The sequence below is a fragment of the Macaca mulatta genome, chromosome X, assembly GCF_049350105.2.
Source record: "Macaca mulatta isolate MMU2019108-1 chromosome X, T2T-MMU8v2.0, whole genome shotgun sequence".
NCBI lineage: Eukaryota > Metazoa > Chordata > Mammalia > Primates > Cercopithecidae > Macaca > Macaca mulatta.
The window spans coordinates 77,680,760-77,696,313 of NC_133426.1; the positions used below are offsets into that span (position 1 = coordinate 77,680,760).

The 15,554-nt window shown below is 50.6% G+C and overlaps 1 protein-coding gene across 3 annotated transcripts; it reads left to right on the forward strand.

The window, feature by feature from the left end:
* Window positions 1-310: 310 nt before the first annotated feature.
* Window positions 311-12,460, forward strand: GJB1 (gap junction protein beta 1). 3 transcript variants are annotated; one of them, XM_015127648.3, is made up of 2 exons: window positions 311-458; window positions 10,954-12,460. In XM_015127648.3, exon 2 carries the CDS (start codon window positions 10,970-10,972, stop codon window positions 11,819-11,821), a length of 852 nt encoding a protein of 283 aa, XP_014983134.1. In that variant the 5' UTR covers window positions 311-458; window positions 10,954-10,969; the 3' UTR covers window positions 11,822-12,460.
* The last annotated feature ends 3,094 nt before the right edge of the window (window positions 12,461-15,554 follow it).

The following is a 15,554-nucleotide window of genomic DNA, read 5'->3' on the forward strand; positions in this document are numbered from 1 at the left end:
CTAGAAGGGTTGACCAGGATGGCAGCCTGTACAGGATCCATCTCTGCAGCTTGCCTGCACTGTGGATCTACCTAAGGCTAGGGCATGGGGGAAGCCTGAGGGATGCTGAGGAGCACAGGTCCAGCTGAGTCTCCCAGAGAGACTAAACATGGGTGGGTGACAATGATGCCTCTCTTCCTCTGGGACAAGGCAGTGACTCCAGGCTATGTGATCTGTCTCTCCAAACTCATAGGGCGCTCAGAGGATCAATCGTGTTTAATGACTGTATGTGGGAGGAGGTGGGGCTGGTTAATGTTTGTCTGGTTCCTCTTGGGCTGTGGGCCATTTCTGGCTCTGGCCCTGAGCTCGTTGTCCCTCCCCTGGGCTGGGCTGACAGTACCTGGTGGCATAGGGCAGACACACCTGCAGACATTCTCTGGGAAAGGGCAGCAGCAGCCAGGTGTGGCAGTGACAGGGAGGTGAGGAGACTGGGGGCTGAGGGAGGTGGGCCAGGGAGGGCTGATGTGGCACAGGGGGCCGGAAATAGGGGCCGGGTCTTGCCTTCTATTGACCTCCGCCTTCAGTCACTTAGGTCCCTTCCATGGTTCCTTCTGAAGCTGGGGTGAGGCCCCTCCTACCAGGTGCCAGGCTTGCTTAGCCTCTCTCTGCAGCCTCTTTCCAAGTTCGGTGTTGCTTCTCCTCTCACTTTTTTTCCTTCAGCCAAAGATTCCCCTATTTCCATAGGGTCAGATTCGCAGGAAGACTTGAGGGACCCCCTAGGTGCAAGGTGGCCAAGTTTGTCTCTCTGAGACATTTCCTGCCGCACAGGGTTAGGGTTTAGTGGGAATGTTGGGCACTGCCAGGTGCTGTTTTCCTTCCTTGATTACAAGGCAAACCAGGCATGCACCCAACACGGTGCTGCGAGTGGATGAATAAAGCGTGTTCAGCGGGCTGCAGAGGGCTAGCCAACAGGGCCAAGGATTTGGGAGCGTGTGTTTCCACTTTCTTGAAGGAGGCGGACAGACTCAAGCTGAACTTGGAGTAATTGATGGTTTGGAGATTTTTTTTTTTTCCTTTTTTTTTTTTTGAGACAGAGTTTCACTCTTGTTGCCCAAGCTGAGGTGCAATGGCGCAATCTTGGCTCACCGCAACCTCCGCCTCCTGGGTTCAAGCGATTCTCCTGCCTGAGCCTCCCGAGTAGCTGGGATGACAGGCATGCCCCACCATGCCTGGCTAATTTCGTATCTTTAGTAGAGACAGGGTTTCTCCATGTTGGTCAGGCTGGTCTCAAACTCCCGAACTCAGGTGATCTGCCCACTTCGGCCTCCCAAAGTGCTGGGATTACAGGTGTGAGCCACCATGCCCGGCCGGTTTGGAGATCTAAAGGAGAGGTGTTCCCCAGCTGTTTGAAAGTTTTGCAGCTGTTGGGAATGGCACAGCAGAATGTGTAAACTTAGAAAACGAGATGAGGAGAGGAGAATACAGACAAGAGGGGTTTTAATGGAGAGAAGTATAGATTAGAATGCAGCCTGGCAATGGAAAAGGGACCCAGGCTTGGGTGAGGGACCAATATGATTCCTACTCTTTCCTACTCGCAGCACTTGCTTACCACCTGTGTAGTAAGTTACTCAGCTTCTGTTAGCCTTCATTGCCTCACCTGTGAGTTGCAGACAATAGCTCCTGGCTGACGGGGTTGTTGTGCGCGTGAGAGTCTGTGACTATACACACAGGGGGCACTCCATAAATGGCAGCTGTTATAATAACCCAAGCAGAGAGCAACAGGAAATCAGGTGGGTGATGGAAGAGTAAGGGAGTAGCGTCCAAACAATGGGGAAGGGAGCTGGCATGAGCAGAAGCTCTCCGAAAAGACCGCAGCAGAGAGGGGGAAAGAACAAATTGGAATGAGCTAGACTGGACCTGACCCAAGCCTGGCCACGGAATACGTATGGCAGGGTGGAGAGGCTAAGTCCAGTGACTGAGATACTGTAGAACCACAGGACGGAGGCAAGAGAGAGAAGCAGGGGAAGGGGAAGAGAGCTGGAGGAGTTTGGCCTTAGCCACACCAAACTGATGAAGGCAGCCAGAAATTCCTAAGTAAATCTCAAAGAAAACCCCATGTCCCTTCCTGACGAGTGACTGCCTGTGAAATGGGGGAGGGAGCATGGAGTCGCAGGCTGAATGTAACCCCATCCATCCCAGCCCGTCCCTCTTCCCCAAACCCCACATCACAAGGATTTTCCTGTAGTTGGAAGGATAGGGAGGAGGTGAGGGCAGAAACAGAGAGAGACAGAGACAGACTAGATGAATGTGTGTGTGCACGCGCGCGCGTGTGTGTATGTGTGTGTACGTGCCAGCACACGCAGGAAAGTGTATAGGTTTTTGAATAGTAGGCCTGGTCTCAGTTAGAATGCAAACTCCTTAAAGGAAGAGAGGCCGCCATAAGCAGCACTATATACAAATACTTTGAGGCAAGAAAATAAACTTGGAACTTGATTCTACCATTTAGCAGCAGTGCAATTGCCGTTGAGGCAAATTACTTAACGTCTCTGAGCCTCAACTTCCTTGTCTGAAAAATGGGGATAATATTACAGGACTGTTGTAAGGACTAAGTGAGATCACCTGATTTTGCACTGTGCTTGAGTGCTAGGGCAAATCTAAATTTGGCCAAATCTAAATTAGGGCCAGAGCCTGACAAGGCCAGAGAAGTCCTGTCTAATTAAACATGAGAGCAAAACACACCTGCAGCAACACCGAGGATATCAATACCTGGACTTTAACCCAAAGTCACAAAAACAGTTTGGATTTCAAAATCAGGTCACTCCCCTGGATGTTTTTAGAATGAAATCCTTGAGGCATTGATGTTGACATAGGGATCAGTTCTCCTTCCACAGGGAACAGCAAAAATTGAGATCACAGCACCCAGACAAGGGTCCTTAGAGGCCCCACAGGGAGCTACTGGCTATGTCCCAGAAGCCTCAAGAAGAAAAGAGGCGGAGAGTTACAAGAACCTAGAAACTCAGGGGTGGCCAGGATATCTGTGGCACACCCCTGAAGGGCAGAAAAAAGAGAACAGCTAAGGTTTGCTTTGCAGTTTGAGAAAGCAGCCCAAGAAAGGTAAGGAAAGGGAAAAGCAGACCAAATCAAGAGGCAGCAAAAAATCCTGGGACAGAAGGAGAGGGAAAGAATTGTCAATTGCTACAACAAAAGTACCTTAGAAAAAAAAGAGCTGGGCCAGGCACAGTGGCTCACGCCTGTAATTCCAGCACTTTGGGAGGCTGAGGCAGCAGGATTAACTGAGGTCAGGACTTCAAGACCAGCCTGGCCAACATGATGAAACCCCATTTCTACTAAAAATGCAAAAATTAGCCAGACATGGTGACACGCACCTGTAATCCCAGCTACTCAGGAGGCTGAGGCAGGAGAATCGTTTGAACCTGGGAGGCGGAGGTTGCAGTGAGCCGAGATCACACCACTGCACTCCAGCCTGGGTAACAGAGCAAGACTCATCTCAAAAAAAAAAAAAAAAAAAAGAAAGAAAGAAAGAAAAGAAAGGAAAGAGTTGTCAATTGATAGGAAAGGAGAGAAGGGGCTAAAAGAAAATAGGACATAGCAGTTTCCAATCTCCCTCCCTGTTCCTTCTTTTTTTTTTTAATCTCCCTGTTCCTAAAAAATACCCACAGAAAGTAAAGTTATACTTGTAGCCAAGTAGAGCTTATGGGAAAAAGTATGTGCTCTGTGAGAATCACGTGAACCCGGGAGGCAGAGCTTGCATGGAGCCGAGATCGTGCCACTGCACTTCAGCTTGGGCTACAGAGTGAGACCCCGTCTCAAAAAAAAAAAAGTATGTGGCCAGGCGCAGTGGCTCACACCTATAATTCCAGCACTTTGGGAGGCCAAGGTGGGCGGATCACGAGGTCAGGAGATCGAGACCATCCTGGCTAACATGGTGAAACCCCATCTCTACTAAAAATACAAAAAATTGGCCGGGCGCGGTGGCTCAAGCCTGTAATCCCAGCACTTTGGGAGGCCGAGACGGGCGGATCACGAGGTCAGGAGATCGAGACCATCCTGGCTAACACGGTGAAACCCCGTCTCTACTAAAAAATACAAAAAACTAGCCGGGCGAGGTGGCGGGCGCCTGTAGTCCCAGCTACTCGGGAGGCTGAGGCAGGAGAATGGTCTAAACCTGGGAGGCGGAGCTTGCAGTGAGCTGAGATCCGGCCACTGCACCCCAGCCTGGGCGACAGAGCAAGACTCTGTCTCAAAAAAAAAAAAAAACAAAACAAAAAATTAGCCAGGTGTGGTGGCGGGCACCTGTAGTCCTAGCTACTCAGGAGGTGAGGCAGGAGAATGACGTGAACCCGGGAGGCGGAGCTTGTAGTGAGCCGAGATCACGCCACTGCACTCCGGCCTGGGTGACAGAGCAAGACTCGCTCTCAAAAAAAAACAAAAAAAAAAAACAGTGTGTGTTCTAGAGTCAGCTTGATCTGGCTCAAATCCCAGCTCTATCACTTAACTGACTATGTGACTCTTAGGTAAGTCCTTTCACCTTTCTTTGCCTCAGTTTGCTCATCTGTGACACGAGGATAAATCAAAACTTACCTCAAAAAGTTTTTTTGAGGATTAAACGAGAGTGCATGTGCAGGGGCCTGGCATATAACAGGTACTCAATAATTTTTTTTTTAATAAAAATGCTACAGTGTTGGGAGGTCTTATCATTATTATTATTTTCTGAGACAGGCTGGAATGCAGTTGGCACCATTGAAGCTCACTGCAGCCTCGACCTCCTGGACTCAAGAGATCCTCCTGCCTCAGCCTCTCGAGTAGCTAGGACTATGGGTGAATGGCACCAGCCACCATGCCTGGATAATTTTTGTGTTTCTTTTTTTTTTTTTTTTTTTTGAGACGGAGTCTCGCTGTGTCGCCCGGGCTGGAGTGCAGTGGCCGGATCTCAGCTCACTGCAAGCTCCGCCTCCGGGGTTTACGCCATTCTCCTGCCTCATCCTCCCGAGTAGCTGGGACTACAGGCACCCGCCATCTCGCCCGGCTAGTTTTTTGTATTTTTTAGTAGAGACGGGGTTTCACCGTGTTAGCCAGGATGGTCTCGATCTCCTGACCTCGTGATCCACCCGTCTCGGCCTCCCAAAGTGCTGGGATTACAGGCTTGAGCCACCGCGCCCGGCCTTTGTGTTTCTTTTTTTGTAGAGATGGGGTCTCACTATGTTGCCTATGGCTGGTCTTGAACTCCTGGACTCAAGCGATACTCCCACCTCAGCCTCCTTTTAATTTTTTTTTTTTTTTTTAAGAGACAGGGGTCTCCCTGTGTTGCCTAAGAATAACCTGGCCAGGGGCCAGGCGTGGTGACTCACACTTGTAATCCCAGCACTTTGAGAGGTTGAGGCAGGTGGATCACGAGGTCAGGAGATCAAGACCATCCTGGCTAACATGGTGAAACCCCGTCTCTACTAAAAATACAAAAAAAAAAAAAAAAAAAAGCTGGGCGTGGTGGCACGCGCCTGTAGTCCCAGCTACTCGGGAGGCTGAGGCAGGAGAATGGCGTGAACCCAGGAGGCAGAGCTTGCAGTGAGCCGAGATCACGCCACTGCACTCCAGCCTGAGTGACAGAGTGAGACTCCATCTCAAAAAAAAAGAACCTGGCCAGGTTATTCTTTTATTATTATTATTATTTTTTTTTTTTTTTTTTTTTTTTTGAGACGGAGTCTCGCTGTGTCGCCTGGGCTGGAGTGCAGTGGCGCGATCTCAGCTCACTGCAAGCTCCGCCTCCCGGGTTCACGCCATTCTCCTGCCTCAGCCTCCCGAGTAGCTGGGACTACAGGCGCCCACAACCGCGCCCGGCTAATTTTTTGTATTTTTAGTAGAGACGGGGTTTCACCGTGGTCTCGATCTCCTGACCTTGTGATCCGCCCGCCTCGGCCTCCCAAAGTGCTGGGATTACAGGCGTGAGCCACCGCGCCCGGCCTATTATTATTATTATTATTGTTTATTTTATTCTTTTTTTTTTTTTTTAAGAGACAGAGTCTCATTCTGTCACCCAGGCTGGAGTGCAGTGGCATGATCTCGGCTCACTACAACATCTGCCTCCCGGGTTCAAGTGATTCTCCTGACTCAGCCTCCTGAGTAGCTGGAACTACAGGCATGCGCCACCACGCCCAGCTAATTTTTGTATTTTTAGTAGAGACGAGGTTTCACCATGTTGGTCAGGCTGGTCTCGAACTCCTGACCTCAGGTAATCCACCAGTCTCGGCCTCCCAAAGTGCTGGGATTACAAGCGTGAGCCACTGTGCCTGGCCTTTTTTTTGGTTTTTCTTTTCTATTTTTTTTTTGAGGCGGAGTCTCACTCTGTCACCCAGGGTGGAGTGCAGTGGCACAATCTGCTCACTGCAAGCTCCGCCTCCCGGGTTCACGCCATTCTCCTGCCTCAGCCTCCCGAATAGCTGGGACTACAGGCACCTGCCACCATGCCCGGCTAATTTTTTGTATTTTTAGTAGAGACGGGGTTTCACCATGTTAGCCAGGATGGTTTCGATCTCCTGACCTCGTTTTCCACCCGCCTCAACCTCCCAAAGTGCTGGGATTACAGGCGAGAGCCACCGCACCCAGACTTTTCTTTTTTTAAATACAATAGAGACAGGGGTCTTGCTATATTGCCCATGATGGTCTCAAACTCCTGGGCTCAAGCAATCCACCCACCTCAGCCTCCCAAAGTGCTGGGATTCCAGGCGTGAGCCACTGCACCTGGCCTAGGTGTTTTGTTTTGTTTTGTTTTCCCAAGACAGAGTCTCACTCTTTCCCCCAGGCTGGAGTTCAGTGGCGGGATCTCCACTCACTGCAACCTCTGCCTCCTGGGTTCAAGCAATTCTCCTGCCTCAGCCTCCTGAGTAGCTGGGATAACAGGTGCCCGCCACCACACCCAGCTAATTTTTAGTAGAGACGGGGTTTCACCATGTTGGTCAGGCTGGACTCAAATCCCTCAGTGATCTGCCTGCCTAAGCCTCCCAAAGTGCTGGGATTGCAGGCGTGAGCCCCTGCACCCAACCAGTTATTAATAATTCTCTGGCCACCTGTTCTAGAGTGTAACACATCTCACCACCTGAAGCATTTCTTTTTTCTTTTCTTTTTTTTTTTTTTTTTTTTTTTTTTGAGACGGAGTCTCACTCTGTCACCAGGCTGGAGTGCAGTGGTGCAATCTCGGCTCACTGCAATCTTCGCCTCCTGGGTTCAAGCGATTCTCCTGCCTCAGCTTCCCGAGTAGCTGGGATTACAGGTGCGTGCCACCATGCCCAGCTAATTTTTCTAATTTTAGTAGAGTCGGGGTTTCACCATGTTGGCCTCGATCTGCTGACCTCGTGATCTGCCCACCTTGGCCTCCCAAAGCGTTGGGATTACAGGCATGAGCCACCGTGCCCAGCCTCTGAAGCATTTCTTTATGGCTAGCTGTGATGCCTAGTGCAACAGCTTTGCATGTAGAATCCTAGGCTTGGGAGAAAGGGCACCCATATCCCTGCTTCCCCATGCTGGTTGGCACATGACATGAACTCACTAAGGCTATTTATTTAGTTAGTTAGATAAAGAAACCTTGTTCTGAGAAGTAATCTATGTCCTGTGGACTGTCCTTCTTTCCCCTGATTCTTTCATCCCATTTCCCAACTTTCGAAGTTGCTGTTACCCCACCCCTTTCCTCTACAGCATAGAGGACCACCCAGGGCTGAATATGAGGCTTCTTCCACAACCACTTGCTCTGCTGTGGAGCATGCATTGGGGTCAGGAAATGACTCCAGGGATCACTGCATCTCCTATGGTCCAGCCCTGCGTGTCCTCCTCACATTCAGTTTCCTGCTGCTAGTATGATCTCCTTGCAACTTAATGGCAGAAGTGGCAAGAGATGGGAGAAGCCTTCTTAGCCTGCCTAAGGGATGGAGGAGAATTTCCTCCCTAGAGCAACTGGCAAGCTCCTGAAACCACGAGGTTACAATATGCACTTGGGGTTGGGGGCTGGTCTCAGACAGACCCTATAGGTCAACAACAGCATCGGGGGCTGCTCAAGGTCGCTCACGCCTGTAATCCCAACACTTTGGGAGGCAAAAGTGGGAAGATTGCTTGAGCCCAGGAGTTCAAGACCAGCCTGGGCAACATAGCGAGCCCCCGACCTCTACAAAAAAAAAAAAGAAAAATTCGCTGGGCGTGGTGACACACAAACCTGTGGTCCCAGCTAATTGAGAGGCTGAGGTGGGAGGATCGCTGGAGCCCAGGAGGTCAAGGCTGCAGTGAGCAGTGATTGTGCCACTGCACTCTAGCCTGGGTGATATAGCCAGACCTTGTTCCCATCCTCTTAAAAAAAACAAAAAACAAACAAACAAAAAAAACCCCACAGCATTAGGGAGAAAAAGGAGAGATCTTGGGTTTGGCAGACCATTTACTCCCCCAAGGCAACTTTGTTTTCTCTTCCCGAGAAGAATTTTTTTTTTTTTTTTTTTTTTTTTGAGATGGAGTCTTGCTCTGTCGCCCAGACTGGAGTGCAGTGGTGCAATCTTGGCTCACGGCAACCTCCGTCTCTGGGGTTCCAGTGATTCTCCCACCCAGCAGCTGGGATTACAGGCATGCACCACCACACGCGGCTAAATTTTTGTATTTTCAGTAGAGATGGAGTTTCACTATGTTGGCCAGGGTGGTCTCAAACTCTGGACCTCAAGTGACCTGCCCACTTCAACCTCCCAAAGTGCTGGGATTACAGATGTGAGCCTCTGTGCCCGGCCCCTGAGAAGATTCTTAACCCCTTTGGTCACCAACTATGATCCTGGAGCTGGGCTAAGAACTTTTGCAGATTGCCTCGTTGAATCTCACAATAACCCTGGGTATTAACCTCATTTATAGATGAACAAGCAGGCTCGGAGAAGTTTAGTAGCTAGCCCAAGGTCACATCAAGTGAAGAACCAGAATCCAAACCTAAAGCTATGTGACTATAGGTAAGAGTCACAGCCTATCTCCTGACCCTCTGTTTGCTCAGTGACTTTTTTTTTTTTTTTTTTTGAGATGGAATCATGCTCTGTCACCCAAGCTGGAGTACAATGGCATGATCTTGGCTCACTGCAACCTCCGCTGCCCAGGTTCAAGCAATTCTCCTGCCTCAGCCTCCTGAGTAGCTGGGATTACAGGTGTATACCACCACGCCCGGCTAATTTTTGTATTTTTAGTAGAGACGGGGTTTCACCATGTTGGCCAGGCTGGTCTCGAACTCCTGACCTCAAATGATCCACCCGCTGCAGACTCCCAAAGTGCTGGGATTACAGGCATGTGCCACGGCGCCCGGCCTGCTCAGTGACCTTTTGCTTTCTCTTTCTGGCTTATGCTCACCGTGTGCCCACTTGACCACCCCCTGCATGAGTTCCCTTTCCTGAAACTCAAAGAGAGACGGCCAGGGTTTGCTCCATGACACTGGAGTTGGAATGTGCTCACGGATTGACAGCTTCCATACTTCTTGTGCCTTTATGGTTAACATTCGCCTTTGCTTTTTTGTTTGTTTGTTTTTGTGATAGAGTCTCACTCACTCTGTCGCCCAGGCTGGAGTTCAGTGGTGCAATCTTGGCTCACTGCAACCTCGGCCTCCTAGGTTCAAGTGATTCTCCTGCCTCAGCCTCCCGAGTAGCTGGGACTACAGGCTCGTCCCATCACGTCCGGCTAATTTTTTATATTTTCAGTAGAGACAGGGTTTCACCTTGTTAGCCAGGATGGTCTTGATTTCCTGATCTTGTGATCCGTCCGCCTCGGCCTCCCAAAGTGCTGGGATTACAGGCGTGAGCCACTGCGCCCGGCCGTTTTTTTTTTTTTTTTTTTTTTTTAATGGTTAGCCTTTGCTTTCTACGGACACTGTCTGCAGAAGCACAAGGAGCCTGCTGTAGAAAGACTTCTGTCTCAGATACATTGTTTCATCCTACTTATACTACCGCTTTGTAAAGAGTGTGACCTTAAGGAGTTACTTACCTGAGCTTCAGCTTCTTCATCTGGAAAATGGGATAACAGGCTTCCTAAATGGGTCGAAAGAAAAAAGGTGTGGAACAACACTCAGCACAGTTCCTGGCTTGATAAATGAGCTCTCTTTCCTCTCCATATTCCGGAGGGGATCTAAGCCTCAGGGAAAATCCTGCTGACCTTAAACTTCTGATGGGGCCATGGGGAAGGGCCTCAGCCCAGAGCCTCCGGGTCCCCTGAGGTCCCCTCTTCACATCCACCTGCCTGAGTTTTATCTCCCTCCCCCGCGTGGCCATTCTTCTGGTGGGGCTATGGGGCGGGTGCGGCGATGGACCGGGCGGGCACAGAACAGGTGGGTGCAGGCTGGGTGTCCGGCGCTGGGACACAAGTGCTCTGTGTGTAGGGTGGGCGGAAGTCAGGGCGTTTGATCTGAATTCTAAAGGGCGTTGTTCAGAGCCCCACAAAGGTCTCATTGTGCAGACACTGGGTATAAAGCAGCATATGACTCCCCAGCACCGGGCGGTGATGAATTGGGACGCAGGCGCGGAGCCCAGGGACCACTCCCCCTGCACAGACATGAGACCATAGGGGACCTGTCTGGGTGGCCTCAGGGATAGGCGCTCCCCAAGGTAAGAGGGCTTTGTTGAGTTTGCCCCAGGTCTGGAGTTAAGGAGCTAGGGAACAGGGAGCCATAGGGGATGGCTGATATCGGAACAAGACGGGCTTGGCAAAGAAAGGGGCTGGCGAGAAAAGAATGTTGGATGAAAGCAAAGAAGGGGGATGGGGCTCAGGGAGGTCAAGTCAAGTGAGTGAGGAGGAGGAGAAGCTGGCAAGGGGATGGGGTGACGAGGAAAGTCATGACCATCCTTCCTTTCCTGCTACTGGCTCTTGGAAGAGTTGGGTGGGGGGAGTGCACAGGCAGTGCTATGGCGCCCGACTTTCCACCCCAGCTTTCTGACAGCTTGCTTCATGGCTGGTGTTTTGCAGGTGTGAATGAGGCAGGATGAACTGGACAGGTTTGTACACCTTGCTCAGTGGCGTGAACCGGCATTCTACTGCCATTGGACGAGTATGGCTCTCGGTCATCTTCATCTTCAGAATTATGGTGCTGGTGGTGGCTGCGGAGAGTGTGTGGGGTGATGAGAAGTCTTCTTTCATCTGCAACACACTCCAGCCTGGCTGCAACAGCGTCTGCTATGACCAGTTCTTCCCCATCTCCCATGTGCGGCTGTGGTCCCTGCAGCTCATCCTAGTTTCCACCCCAGCTCTCCTCGTGGCCATGCACGTGGCTCACCAGCAACACATAGAGAAGAAAATGCTACGGCTTGAGGGCCATGGGGACCCCCTACACCTGGAGGAGGTGAAGAGGCACAAAGTCCACATCTCAGGGACACTGTGGTGGACCTATGTCATCAGCGTGGTGTTCCGGCTATTGTTCGAGGCCGTCTTCATGTATGTCTTTTATCTGCTCTACCCTGGCTATGCCATGGTGCGGCTGGTCAAGTGCGACGTCTACCCCTGCCCCAACACAGTGGACTGCTTCGTGTCCCGCCCCACTGAGAAAACCGTCTTCACCGTCTTCATGCTAGCCGCCTCCGGCATCTGCATCATCCTCAATGTGGCCGAGGTGGTGTACCTCATCATCCGGGCCTGTGCCCGCCGAGCCCAGCGCCGCTCCAATCCACCCTCCCGCAAGGGCTCGGGCTTCGGCCACCGCCTCTCACCTGAATACAAGCAGAATGAGATCAACAAGCTGCTGAGCGAGCAGGATGGTTCCCTGAAAGACATACTGCGCCGCAGCCCTGGCACCGGGGCCGGGCTGGCTGAGAAGAGCGACCGCTGCTCGGCCTGCTGATGCCACGTACCAGGCAACCTCCCATCCCGCCCCCGACCCTGCCCTGGGCGAGCCCCTCCTTCTCCCCTGCCGGTGCACAGGCCTCTGCCTGCTGGGGATTACTCGATCAAAACCTTCCTTCCCTGGCTACTTCCCTTCCTCCCAGGGCCTTCCATTTGAGGAGCTGGAGGGGTGGGGAGTTGGAGGCCACCTATGCCAGTGCTCAAGGTTACTGGGAGTGTGGGCTGCCCTTGTTGCCTGCACCCTTCCCTCTTCCCTCTCCCTCTCTCTGGGACCATTGGGGACAAGAGATGGGATGCTCCGACAGCGTCTCCAATTATGAAACTAATCTTAACCCTGTGCTGTCAGATACCCTGTTTCTGGAGTCACATCAGCTGGGAGGGATGCGGGTAAGTGGAGTGGAGGGCGGGGGTACTGTGGACATGTGGGTGGAGAAGGGAGGGTGGCGAGCACTAGTAAAGGAGGAACAGTGCTTGCTGGCCACAAGGAAAAGGAGGAGGTGTCTGGGGTGAGGGAGTTAGGGAGGGAGAAGCAGGCAGATAAGTTGGAGCGGGGGTTGGTCAGGGCCGCCTCTTCCTCTAGTCCCCAAGGCCTCTCTCTGCCTGAAATGTTACACATTAAACAGGATTTTACAGTAAATGAAGAGGTGGCTCGTGTGTTTGTCAAGTTCTTTCTCCTGCAACCTCTGACCTCCCCCAGGATGAGCTGGCCTTGGGTTTTTACTGATTAAGAAAGGAATAGGGCAAAAGAAGTAGTTACTTGAGTAGCTGAAGCTGCAAATGAGGAACCACTACACTTCTGGGCTGCAGAGCCAGCCGCGGAGCCATTCCGCCCTGTTGTTTTTGTTGTGGTTCTTGTCTTTTTCGTTGTCTAATAACAGCTTTATTGGGATTTAATCTACATACCTCCTTCCTCTGATTTTGAAAAGATTAAAAATGACAACTCCCTCTGAAGAGACAAGAAATGATTGGGAAATTTCTCATGCCCCAGAGAGTGGCACACATTCCCTGGGCACCTCGGTGAGAGCCCCTTCCCCACACACCTGGAGAACTATCTCCTTACTCCCTCCAAACTCAGCATCCCCTACAAGCTGATGTCCCACAGTCCACCTGTTGGGTTGCACGATGACCCTGGCCCCTTTCCTCTGGACATAGCCCCTAATTCCATCCTCTTTCCCAGTTTCCTTATCTCAGGAATCAATGCTTCCCACTCCAGAGATGCCTCCACACAGGTCAAACGTTTCACAGCAGCAGTTTCCTCACCAGCATCACCCTTCCCTGTCAGCTGTGGCAGGAAAAGCCCCAGGTTGAGACTTGGAAAAGCTGCGCTGGAGTCCTGGGGCTGTCACTTAGCAGCAAGGCATTCCCTTCTCCGAGCCTCAGCTTCCTTATGAGCAAAGGAGAACTGGCCCAGCACATCTCTCAGCATCCTTCAACACTCTGTGCTTCTGGGATTCCTAAAAGACTTCCCCAAGTAACAACGCATCATCTTCCTGCAGCCTCACGGGGGTTTCCTCAAAGTCACTGCCCCCACAAATAGCCTCTCAGAGTAAAAGTTTCCCCCATGGCAAGTTTGCCTCCTCAGCTTCCTCACCTCCAAACAGGAGAAATTATTTGTCACTCCCTCTGAGAGTATGTGGACTCCATGTAGGAAGTGCTGGATATCAGAAAGGGAGAGAAAATCAGACACAATCTCATATGAATTTTTCTCCCTTGAAACAGTTTTTCCTCTTCAGAGAGAAAGCATGGAAGTTTTCCTTATTTGAGATTTCTCCTTTAGAAAAAAAAAAAAAGGAAGGCTGGATGTGGTGGCTGTAGTCCCAGCAGTTTGGAAGGCCAGGGAGAGAGAATCACTTGAGCCCATGAGTTTGAGACCAGTCTGAGCAACATAGAGAGACCCCATCTCTACAAAAAAAAAAAAAAAAATTAGTCAGATGTGGTGGCATGTGCCTGTAGTCCCAAGCTATTTCAGAGGCTGAGGTGGGAGGATAACTTGAGCCCAGGAGGAGGTTGAAGCTGCAGTCAGCCGTGATCATGCCACTGCACTCCAGCCTGGACCAGAGAGTGAGACCCTGTCAAGACAGAAACAAAGGAAGGAAGGAAGGAAGGAAGGAAGGAAGGAAGGAAGGAAGGAAAGGAGGGAGGAAGGGAAGGAGGGAAGGAAAGGAGACCTTTAGAGGCCGAGGCAAGAGGATTGCATGAGGTCAGGAGTTCAAGACTAGCCTGGACAGCATAGCAAGACCCTATCCCTATCTCTATTTTTAAAAAATTGAAAGAAAGAAGAGAGTAAGTATTCCTTTCCACCACACTTAGCAATCCCTGAGAGAGAGCTTCCTCGGCCTTAAAAGAGGAACATTCCTTTCCTACAAGAAATTTCCTTTCCCCTTAGAAACTGACATTATGTTCCATCAGAGGAGAGGTCCCCACCCCCTCACGGTGGAAAAGATTCCTTTTCTTATCGAAATCCATTCTCTTCACCCACAGCAATACAACAAACACATCCCCTCTCCATACAACATGCCATCAGAAGAAATATTTTCTTTTGAAAATTCCATCCTGGTCCTGGGCGGAAGCAGGGAACCTCATGCCCTCTCCGCATTGAGAAATGCTAACCCCACCATCACATCAGAAATGTGGTTTCTCTTGTAAGATTCTACCAATCCCCCTTGGAAAGAGACTCCAACTCTAGATCAAGGCTTTCCTCTCCAGGGGGCAGTGGTGGGACAATAAAGCTATCAGGCAGGGTGTTACAGCCCAAGTGGGAGACACAGGATTCTTGGGTCCCATGAACCAGGTAGGAGCAGGCCCAAGGAACCTTGAGGGCAGATGGTGGACACAATGTCTCAGGGAGGTAGGAGGCAGAGTTAGACTGACTCCAAGACTGACTTTTCAAATCAGGCTCTGTCACAAAGAGTATAAGAGAGAGACATAGAGGGAAATGAGGCATGCTCTCTGCCACACAGTAGAAATTCAATGTACTGAGTGACCTGGGTTTTGAAGAGGACATTGGAATTAGGAGACCTTGTTCTCCACTGATGAGCTCTGTCCCCTTGGACACGTGATATTTACCCTCTCCAGGTCTGTTTCCTCATCTCCAATAGAGAGTTAATAATAACCTCTCTACCTCTTTCACAGAACTTGTGTGAGAATCAGACAAGATGTGTTCAAAAGCTGGTTATGAACTAACGGTAAAGTAAGATAAGATAGTATCGTAAGCACTGAGACCATGGCCTTACGACATGCTAGAATTCTCATTGAGCCAGAAAGGAGTGAGGCTGGTTCAGGTAGGCTGAAGCTAGTTAAAACGATTTGGCAATAATAGTGTTGGCTCCCCCAAGGAGTGGACACCAGTCCAAACAGCAAAGTCCAAGAGAGGTTGCAAACCTGAGCATGATTCATTTAAGGATCAATATTCAAGGGGTCTGATCAGGAGGCAGAAAAGGCCTAGTAACAGGAAGCTCTTGCATGCTGTATCTCATGGAACTGGTCCTTTTAAGAATGTCTATGATCTTTTAGAGGTGTCTATGCACAGAGACGCCAGGAGCTGGGGGGCAAAGGAATAGAGGCAGATGAACTAGGAGAGTAATCAAGGCCTCCAGCCAGCTGAGTTGGGATTTGAAAGCAAGCTGCGGTATCCATAGAGAATTGGCATGGCAACCACAAACTGGTTCAGATGTTCAATCAGATAGCCTGGGTGCACACAGTGGGGGCTAGAGGGGAATGTTTGCTCCATT